Below are 10873 nucleotides of genomic sequence, written 5' to 3'. Positions count from 1 at the left end.
CGCCGGGCCAATCAGCGACCCCGCCTTCCCCGACGCGCTCTGCTGCGAGCCAATCCTCGCCGCGCTCCCCGCTGAGGCGGCCGACCAATGGCGAGGCTCTTCCCACAAGGCCGCGCAGAGCGCGGGGCGGCCCTGCAGGCCGCGGCGGCGGCCGCTGCGCGCAGCAGCCGCGGACGGGGCGAGGCCATTTATTCCCGTTGTTCGTTAACAAGGGGCTGTAAGGTGAATTGCTGCTTTGGCTCGTAGGAAAGGGCTCGCGCGCAGTTCTCCCCAACCCGCCTCCCCCCGAAGCTGTGGGGCGGGAGGGAAGGGGAAGCGCGAAAGGCCCGGGCGGTTCCCTCATTTCCGTAGTACCGCGGCGCCGCTTCACAGCGCTCCAAAAGCTCCATGAAGAACAAACTGCGCTTTGGAAAACTTTATTGATTTACCACTTGATTAAAGCATGGAGTATTTTAGTAATAATATACATTTTTTTAAATGTAGAAAACTTTACATAGCCTTCCAGAGAAGTCACTATTCTCTCAAAAGTGTATACATCCGTTGGACAAGGGAATGCTCTTTCAAGTTATTGATATTAAATGCATTTAATGTGGAGATCTCAAAAAAACCATAGCCATTTAAAATATTTAAAAACATACATTTTGCACAAAAATAACATTAAAGGCGCAGAACAAACAATTTACATATTACAGAAGGCTGCATTTTTGATGAGAAAAGAGCTTAGTTTTACTTCAGAGTAAAGGTACTGTAAGTTTTTCTAATTCTTAAAATTACTGTAAGACTGAGCTGTATATTCAGGGGTGTTTGGTTGTATTACTGAAAGCCATTTTAACTGTTCTGTTAACACAGCAAGATATGAGACATACAGGTAACAAAACCTTTGTTTCAAAAGTTATGTTCTTTCTTGGAAAGGGGTTTTTTAGGGTTCATTAGCATCCTGCCTCCTCTATTTCATAGAGGGCTGCACAGTAAGTAGTAGTAAAATACCATGGAGAGTCTCTCCATTTATACCATTAAATTATAAGCTGATTTAGCTATGATTTGTAGCATAACACCATTTGAAATCTCTAAAAGCTATTTTTTAATAGTTTCTCCATGTATTGCACATAGAGGCCTTGATCTCTTCCAGGATATGCTGACAAAGAATGCTGTTCTCATTCATACAGATCCACTGAAGCCAATAAAACTACCAGAGGCAGCTACAGTCAGCATCAGCAGTCCAGTAGAAGATCAGAACCAGCAGTGATTGCTTCAGGAGTTTTGGCTCAGCATTATTAGCTTCATTAAAATGTCTACGGATTATGCTCTTTCTGAGTGTATAAGGGAAACTAAACAGCTGATGTAAACACAACTGTTCCAGATATTACACTTAACACATTCTTATTGCTTTATGTGTACAGTCAATTCCACAAAACTATGACAGGATTAAGGCTGTTGTAATCCTATTGCATTCCAGTCCCTATCTCCTTCATGCACCACAGCATAAATCTAGAATGGTTCTGATGTCATGTACCTAATTTCAGCAGTTTACAGATGGTATAAATAAAAGCTTTACTTAATAAAGCCTATGATGCATGTGTAAAATAATTTAAGATCTGAAAATTAAGAGACTATTTCCAAGACAAGTTGTAAGGCTTTCAAAACTGAAATATACAGAGAAAGCATGCAACTTAGAAAAACTGTGTTTTGACAGGACCAAAGGGTGTACATTCAATGAGGCTGTGACACATTCAAAATCTGAAAAACAAAGTTTCAAATAAAGTTTCAAATACTTTATTTAGGACTATCTAGGACAGGAAGAAAGAATAGTTCATTTAAATATTTAAATAGTATCAAAATAAATACTTCATTTTTACTGTAATTGATGAAATGACATTACAAGGGAGTGAACAGCTACACTAAATGCAACACAAAAGGACATTTCAAATGCAGCAAGGTGAATATAGGCATTACTAATTTTTCAGTCTTTCCTTAAGGTAAAAATATAGCCACGTATTCCTTTTTTCTAAACGTTAATGTATACATTTAACAGGCATTTAAATATTAAAAAGCTACAACTGCCATTTACTTTTCTTTGGTTAAAAAAAAAAATATATATAATGTGAAAACCTTACCAGTAGTGTTCTGCAAAAACACTCCCAAACACTGCTTAAGTAGGAAAAATTGGCTTACTGAAAGAGCAGCATTTGAACCTTTGAAGAAAGCTTAAAGCAAACACCCATACTCAACAGCTCTGAAAGGGGAATATCCCAACACTACTTCAACTATGGCTGCCCCACCAGGAAACTCAACTTCTAATGAAAAATACCATTAATACCATTCTTTATTTTAAAATACTGTTATACTTCAGGGTTCCTGATATAGTTAGCATAGTGCTGAATATATTACTGTATTTCATGAAGTGGCACCTACCCTCCTATCTGCCATGCTTTGCTTAGAGAAAGCTCAACTTGCAATTAAAATTGGTCAGAGGACAGAACTCAGCTCTGCAGTACTTCAGTTAAAATTGGTATCATATTACCACAGAAAACTGAAGTCTTTCTTAAAAAAAAAAAAAAAAAAAATCATAGGGCAAACCAAGCTGTAATGTTAAGCCACATTTGTTTTATAGGTACTTCCAAGCACAGAAGTGTATTGGAAACTGTTACAGTACATGTATGAGCTTAAGTTGAAATTTGATAGAGCACTCCAGTGAGAGTTCAGTTTTCTTTCCAGATCATAATAGGAACTACAAGTGAGACATAAAGGGGAAAAAAAAAAGAAAAAAAAGAAAAAGAAAGACAATCAGCACTTTCAGATCTGCACTAAAAAGAGACACAACCCTGATATGTATTAAGGATAGGTTACTTGTTAAACAGACAGAATTACTACTGAATATTATAGCCCAGGGTAAAGAAGGTGTTATTGTCAAAACCCCATTTATTGTATTACTTTAGATGCTTGGTCCATGATCCAGCAATGTATGAAAGTCAATGGAAAGTTTAAAAGTGTTCAATTTTTAATGCTTTCAATTAATGCAAGACTAATGACCTAAACAGAGTAAATACTACTGAGTATTCCTGATGTAAAACCTTCCATAAAAACAAAAGCACATTTCAGAATATGAAGTACTGCTATTAAAAAAAGTGTTTTTAAATGACTTGCTAAACAGGACGAAAACCCTTTTCCCAACTGGGACATCCTACAGGTCGTCTACAACAAACTAAATACACTATCTGGTCTAGTCAGGTGCATACAAAGAAAAAACAGAATGATCTTAGGTGGTCATTAGCACTGCAGTATAGTTTATTTTGAACACATGTGCTAACATTGCAAGGCTATACAACTATATTAATTTGCACGGGGCATAATTTCTATTAAGGAGTAATTTCCAGCTGATTAAGATTTAGCTGGGAGGCAAGACTGAACAATTTTTTTAAAAGATAAGAAGAGACGGACTTGATCATAAGTATGACTAGCATTGAAACAAATAGACTTTACTTTTACTGTATTAGCTCCATAAGCAACAATTTAAATAAAATAGACTGCTGATAATTTTGTAGGATGGACAGAACAATTTTTTTTTCCTCCCCCCAAATTGCCATTATGGTAAAAGTAACTTGCTGCTCTGTTGATTTACCAGGGTCCCATTTTTCCCCTCTGCCATCCACTTTAATCCATCTGTAGAACGTCACTTTATGTACAAGCAGCAGTAACTAACTCTACTTTCAGCTACCATGGAGGTAATTTTGTCCCAGTTGTCCGTATCTGCTCCTCTGTTATGCAGATTTTGAACACAACACCTATACGCAGGAAGAACTTCCGTAGCACAGCTCGAAGCTCAGGAATCAGGTCAAATTGCATGATTTCACACAAATATGGATAATATGTTGAAGCATGTGCCCTAAACTATTAAAGAAAATATATATTAAAAAAAAAAAGATTATTATTCTCTATTACCACACAAAAGCTCAATTTGTTCCCACATCCACGGCTACGCCCATTAGAAGGGACCACACTAGATCAGACCAAAGGGCCATCAAGCCCAATGTCTGTTTTCCACATCAGCCTTAGCAGATGCCTACAGAAAAAACACACAGAGGGCAAGCATATGGCAATACTTGCCTGGAATAGAGTCAGATTCCAATTTATGGCTTAGATTTCCTAAATTTGAGGCGATATCAAAGCCTATACATTACAGAAAAGCCATTCTCCAATATGAATTTGCCCAGTTGCTCCTTACGCCTCCAAAATACCAACTATAACGCTCTACATCCACCAGATCTCTCACTTCTTTCTTCTCTAGGTAAGAGATAACTGAGAAAAATTCTAACCTACATATGGTTCCCTGAGGAACTATATTCCACTACTACCGATTTCTTAAGATACTAGTAACTTGTAGAAAGACATCCTAAAATATGCAAGAGTGAAGTGGAATTACATCCTTTGCAATGAAGGAGGGGGAAGCTTAAACAACTTCCAGAGCTTTCTCTACACATGCTAAACTAATGAACATTCGCATTAGTTTTCCTCAGAAGGACTAAAACTCTGAAGACAATTCTTCACCACTGCTATCAAGGGACAAGAATCCCAGTTTTTACACTGGTAAAGTTTACCTATACCATCTGTATCACTATATCACAAAATACGTTCCTTTCGTTGCACATTCAAGGTGCTTCTATATGAAACGTATTAACATTTCTATACCAGAGCTGTTGTCTTTTATGGATAGGGTCCATTTCTACAATGCAGAATGCTTGCAACACAGAGATTTAATGATTCCTTTATTTCAAGGAGAGATTGCATCTATGTGAATAAGTGAACTAGCCATCTTGAATTATGTCTTAGGAGAGCAAAGACTGAACTCAATAGCAGAGATACAGAAAAATACTTGAATGCAAACAGACACTGCTTCCAGCCCATTCTTACCTTTTCATCACTGATTTTTAGTGTTTTTGTTAAAAGCAACAGCAGTAGATTGGTCCAAGCCTCTCTGTGGCTTTCCGAGTTCACCGTAATAAAATATGCCAGGGCTTCACTGCATACACTAGAGATAACAGTTCAAAACAATCCATTAAAAAAAACAGAAAACAAACAAAAAACCCCACCCCATCCCCCCCCCCAAACATACACATACCACACACAAAGTTTTTGTAACATGCCCTATTTGTCCTCTCATAACAGATTTTGCTTTCAAATATGATGGAATTCTATTGGAAATTTTTCAATAATATGCAACAACGTTAATTACATAAATTTGCCTTAATAAATTTTCAGTTACTAGGGTTGTTAGAAAAATGAACTGGAATACTTTTCATACCGTTAATAAAGAAGCATCAAGCTAAAGATGAAGGAGTTGTAATGACTGTCAGCACAAGACACAATCTGTGCCATTAATTATGTTTTTTTTTTTTTTTTTTTTTTTTTTTTTTTTTTTTTTTTTTTGCTAACTAACAAAGGAACAGGGTCCCCCCTTTTACACACCAAGATTAATAATGCCCATAGGTACTGATGAATCAGAATGCTAATGAACTCCACTGAATTTGTGCCAATGACCTACAAATTTAAGAGTTGTTCAGATTTGATTCAAGATCAGTTATCTGAACTTTTAAGTAGCAACAACTCACCTTTCAAATAGAAGGCACCCCGATACCATTTTTTAAAATCACTTACCATCATTTGCTTTGTTTACATTAAGTTCCATGCATACTGTACCTTATGCTACTTTCTGTTTAAATTACTGTATCCATTATACCTCTGAATATCATACTGTACTCACCAGATATGAAAAATAGTTATACCACTACTTTTACAAAGAAAAGTTTGTAAATCAGGCAAGAAGGTGCTTTGTTTATTCTGAATGGATCATTTCCTTATTGCTAAATTCACCTTTAAGAGCAGTTCTTTATTAAACTTCAAATACTTCACATGCTCTGCTTAGCAACTTAAAACAGAACATTAGTAGCCATCTGAGCTGACAGAAAGCAGCACAGACCATAACCAATGTATTTCCATGCTAGCTGCTTTTACCTGAGCAGCCGTTGTTGCACAGCATCCCAGGAGTCTCGGCGGTTTTCATCAATATACATTCGAAAGAGTATTCTCAAGCAACAAGCCAAGCTGCTGGTCTCTTGTTTTAAGAGATTAGGTTTTGATTTACCCTTGAACCCTAGAAATCAGTTACATATGGGAGAGGTTGGGGTGAGGGGAAAGGGGGAAAAACATCCACATTTGTAGTTACCAGACAAGAAATAAAATTTATCAGCAATATCTCCACTAAGAAACGGTAGTATGAATCTGATTTCTTGTTTGACACTATTTTCTCCTTCTTGATTTGGAAGGACATCTAGTCTATTTTTATAAAGACATTTAGTTACAGCAGTGCAAATTGTGTGGTTTTACTTTAATGAAAAATATAGAAAATAATTATTCTTAAATCACTAGGAAGCAGACAAGTAATAAAAGCATGCAACAGTGGCAGGTTAATTGTAGAGATTAATGTAGTAATATTGTTTCTATCTCATGATATATTTAAAATCACAAATGAAGTTCAGTATTTTCCACCAAGCTAAAAATAAAAGCCTCACCTGCTCTCCACAAGACTGTTCGCTGTTCATAATTTGAATTAAAGGCTTTCGAAAATGAATGAGACTCTTGCAAACAATCTAGTAACTTAAAGAGGTGATGTGAAGACATATATTTATACATTCCTTGGTCTTCTGTGTCAATGTGGATATCTGCATCCAGTGCATCTCTCTGAAAAAAACAGATAAACAGCATCAATAATTTAGCTTTATTATATAGTCTTAAGAGACTTTAATACTTCAGAGACAATACACTAACTCAAGCAAGATTCCATTTTTAGATACAAGGGAAATTAGTGCAATATAGAATAGCAGATTTAATCTACAGAGCTAAAAAATAAATAATAAAAAACAAAAAACAACCCCACACTCGAAGACCAGTAAGCCTAAAAATATGTTAGTTGTAGTCTTTTCAGTGAGATATTTTAAGGAAAAGGTATCATACTGAGGGGTATCCAGACAAAAAGAAAGGGCCTCCCATATCAAGCCACCATGAGGTCACAGCAATTCAATGGAGAACGTTTCTCCTAGGAGTTGACTGACAGTCTTGCAGAATTCTGAATACCAGTAGGACTCACTAAAATAATGCAAGTTTAAATGCTGCGAGATGTAAAAATTCTCCATCTTGGGCTAATGTCGTAAGATTCTTTAAAATTTCTCAAATTTTTGAACTAATTTCATTAGGAATCTAACTGTGCCATGCCTCAAAATATTAATGCACTAACCTAAACTTTCAGCCTAGGGCTAAATTAACAAAGAGAAGCAAGAGCTACCTTGCAGTATTCCCTAGAAATCATAACAATTGGATGAATGTCCCATTATCAGGGACAAGGACCTTTCCAAGGCTGGTAATAAATTAAAATCTTGATTGTTAACCTTGTTAAAGTACAACTTCTGCAGCTCCTCCTTTGTAAACACCTAGATGTTGAGCACAACCTCAACAGCTAAATAAAGGCTCTTAACAGTTTTAAAGACTCTCTTGCTAAGTAAGAGAACTCTCTTGCCAAAACCCAGAGACATTCTTAATGAATATGCATTTATTATAAAACATGCACAAACAGGTGGACTGTCAAGGAATCACTTGCAAAGAGAAACAATACAATCAGGGTACTTTTGAAAGCTAACTACATACACAGCTATATATACTCCATTGTGTAAATGTACTTTACAAGTACATCTTTTCATTTTACTGCCACAAGCATAAGTAAATCTGATGGTACCTGAGCTGCAGCCATGTGCTCAGCATCTTCCTTCTTGCTTGTTGCTGGATAAAATACTATATTATCAATGGTTTGTATCAATTCCAGTTGTACCACACACTTTATAAGAAGGCCAGCAAATAGTTTCTGGTCTAATGAAATGGAACAAAACAAATTTTAGAAGTAATTTATAAAACACACTTACAACAGGTTAGCAAAATTCCACACTACCATTAGCATTTTCATATTTTGTGATGTTGTGAATCACCTCGTAAACACTTTCTCTCCAAACAGTAAGAGGCTACATTGAGTCTTTACAACTTACATTTGAAATTATCAAGTGCCCTAAAGCTTCCCCCAACACACAATGAAAGACTGCAGAGATGGATTTAGAGTGGCTATAAAAGTTTATTAACTCATGTGTAACCTTACTTGTATAAGGACCACCTTTCCAGCTCTCATCTGTAGGATTTGAAAATTGACTCTGTCCTCTTTCCGAAGCATTTTTATCCATGCTGCTTAGAGACTGATGATCTAGGTCCACATCCTAGAAGATGTAGAAGAATTCTGATAATCCAAAAAACTATCACTCAACTACCAGTTTTTAGATAATTTAACTAATCTTAGATTCAAAGGTTTCCTCCATCCATTCTTTATATCTTATTTCACAATGCCATCAAATACAGTATTTGTTTTCAAATGCATTTACTGAAATAAAGTATTTCTAAAACTAACCTAACACACTAGTGTTCAGCTTAATTTATTGCACTGAAATAACTCTTACCAAGTGTTTTTCAGCTGAATCCTCCTCCATTCCTGCAGGCCTCCATGTAAGCAATCTTCATAGGAAAAAGAAAAATTGTATAAGTACTATTGCTCTGAAACAGCTGTTAGTATTAGAATTATACTTTATATACTTACACATGAGGAATGGTAGTTTTGAAGATTTCTAGCATACAGTTGCATGTTTGGCCCCAGACTTCAGGACTGAATTTCTGTCCATTTAGTATTACCAGGTTTTCCAGACAGTTCGTACCTGATCGAGCCAACTGTTCATTATCTGTGAATGATATGTTTCATACTTATCAACTTCTACAATAACAATGAAAATTATTCTTTATTATGGCTCTATGAAGCTTTTATTTATTTTTTTTTCAGAGATACACTGTGCTTGTACAAAGTGCCCACAATAGTTCAAAACCTACTTGTAAAACGTATTATAGTAACACCAAACCTGGGATCCTACTGAACAGAAAATATTGTTTAAAAACAGACATCATGGGACTGAAATCCAAACAGAAAAGACAAAGGACAGAAGCTTATAGTGGGATGAAAAAAAGAAAATACAAATTAGAGGTTCTTACATTTCCTCCTAACTAGCCCCTCACGTTCCATGCTAGCAAACTGCAGGATTGCAGGCACAAAAGTCAAAGCCCAAAATAAACTATTTTTTTTAGAAAGTCATTCTAAAAGTACTGGGAAAGAGGGAGATCAGAATGCATACATACACACACACGTGTAAGTAAATTAAGAATTTTATCCAAGCAGCCAAACAGAGAAAAGCTGTTGGCAAAAAATTACACAACTCTTCAAGAGGTTACACAACTCTTCGAGAGGTTTTGCTCTGTTACAACAGCACCATAAAGCTATTAACAAATGAGTTGCCTAACTGATTAAATAGAATGATTTTGGAATATTTAAGATACAATACACATCTATTACTTAACTCACTGTTCTAGTGGTCTTCCAAAATTCAGTTAACTTTCTCCTTAAAAATGAGCATTCTAAAAAGACATTCATCAAAAGATATAAGTAAAGAAGCTACCTTGTTTTACACACCAGTGTAACTGTGCAAATATGTCAGGAAGAAGGATCTCATTTAAAGCTTCATAAAATTGCGTAAATACATCACAGATTGCATAAAGTGCATGGTTGCATGTAGTTGTCATCCATTCAGATTTCTGTTAGAAAATGAGAAGCCTTTGTTTTTATGTGGTTTCTATTATGATACCACTTGGCTTATGAACAGCTATTAGAAAAAAGGAGCTGACCTCTGAAGAGAGAAACAGAATTTAGATAAAGCTAAAAAAATCCCACTACTGGAGATGTCTGTTGTCTGAAGCATTTAGGTAGCCACATGATCACTGCAGAAGGCTATAAACTTTCACAAATGATGAATATTCTCCCTGGTAACAGACAAATAGGTCACTGGGTATCTCTGACAAGTTTCCACCTGGAAACTACCCGCTTTAGTAGCTTCATACACACTTCATGTTCTGCTGCATTCTGTGGTATCATAATGACAAATAAAATGTCATGAGGGTTGAAGTACATTAAGAGAAACCATACAATTTGCCTGGACTGTTGGGAGTTCTAGAAAAGACGACTAATTCTGTTGATTCCTTTTAGGGCAATAAACCACAACTGTTTTCGTTTCCCAGATTTTCAGTAACCCTTTCATTCTCCCAAAAATGTAACTCAAGACTTCATTTGCTTTTTACCTCTGTTTGTTGTTCAGGCAATTTCATATTATCAAAAATTCGAAACACAATTCTGAACAGATCTTGCCACCAGTGCTTTTCGAAAGTATGGCCGTAACTCTTCATTATTTCAAACATCACTGTTAAGCCTCTATAAACAACAATTATAGGAAAAGATGTTAAAATGGCTACCTGTGATTCTTTCGCTAATTGTATACAAACAAAAATCAGAAGAGTTTTACTACCTTGTTCGAACATCTAATTTACAACGATTGATGATGCAAGAAAGTTCAAATAAAATAGGGAACCATCCTCTGACCCACACTCTGTCCCCAGGAGCAACATTCATGTCATCACTTGTGTATTCTCTTAATACCTTAGAGATGAGCAGGAAAAAAACAAGGGAAAAAAAGAAAACTGAAAAAAAAATATATTAATTCTGAAGCATTACAGATACTTCTAATGTTATAAATTGATCTGGAAAGTTAGCTCAGTTTCTGCTGTAACACTCATTCTTTCAAAAAGAAAACTGAGACAGGTATCTATCTGTGAAGATAGCTGGAAAATATACAAAGTATTTACGTCAAGTCAGTTTTATTTTAGACCTGCCAAAGGTTTCTGCAAGTTGCAG

The 10873-nt window shown here is 36.0% G+C and overlaps 1 protein-coding gene and 1 long non-coding RNA gene across 5 annotated transcripts in view; one reads left to right on the top strand and one right to left on the bottom strand.

The window, feature by feature from the left end:
* Positions 1 to 94: 94 nt before the first annotated feature.
* Positions 95 to 1563, top strand: LOC134147583 (uncharacterized). The gene is made up of 2 exons (XR_009960035.1): positions 95 to 222; positions 1167 to 1563. It is a non-coding gene; the product is annotated as an uncharacterized LOC134147583 (long non-coding RNA).
* Positions 401 to 10873, bottom strand: part of ARFGEF2 (ADP ribosylation factor guanine nucleotide exchange factor 2) — a 39149-nt gene continuing 28676 nt past the window's right edge. For 2 of the 4 annotated variants that reach the window (XM_062588834.1, XM_062588835.1), the window contains 11 exons: positions 10488 to 10618; positions 10264 to 10393; positions 9588 to 9723; positions 8684 to 8822; positions 8547 to 8601; positions 8195 to 8309; positions 7784 to 7914; positions 6567 to 6735; positions 6010 to 6148; positions 4909 to 5026; positions 401 to 3888 (listed from right to left, as the gene is read on the bottom strand). In XM_062588834.1, coding sequence (XP_062444818.1) covers positions 3712 to 3888; positions 4909 to 5026; positions 6010 to 6148; positions 6567 to 6735; positions 7784 to 7914; positions 8195 to 8309; positions 8547 to 8601; positions 8684 to 8822; positions 9588 to 9723; positions 10264 to 10393; positions 10488 to 10618 — 1440 coding nt within the window. In that variant the 3' untranslated portion in view covers positions 401 to 3711. Of the gene's footprint in view, positions 3889 to 4908; positions 5027 to 6009; positions 6149 to 6566; positions 6736 to 7783; positions 7915 to 8194; positions 8310 to 8546; positions 8602 to 8683; positions 8823 to 9587; positions 9724 to 10263; positions 10394 to 10487; positions 10619 to 10873 lie in introns of those variants that run through there. The other 2 variants (XM_062588836.1, XM_062588837.1) reach the window with 2 other exon arrangements.

The sequence above is a fragment of the Rhea pennata genome, chromosome 16 (assembly GCF_028389875.1).
Source record: "Rhea pennata isolate bPtePen1 chromosome 16, bPtePen1.pri, whole genome shotgun sequence".
NCBI lineage: Eukaryota > Metazoa > Chordata > Aves > Rheiformes > Rheidae > Rhea > Rhea pennata.
The sequence above is the reverse complement of the archived record's forward strand: the minus strand, read 5'-3'. Positions and strand labels throughout refer to the sequence as shown.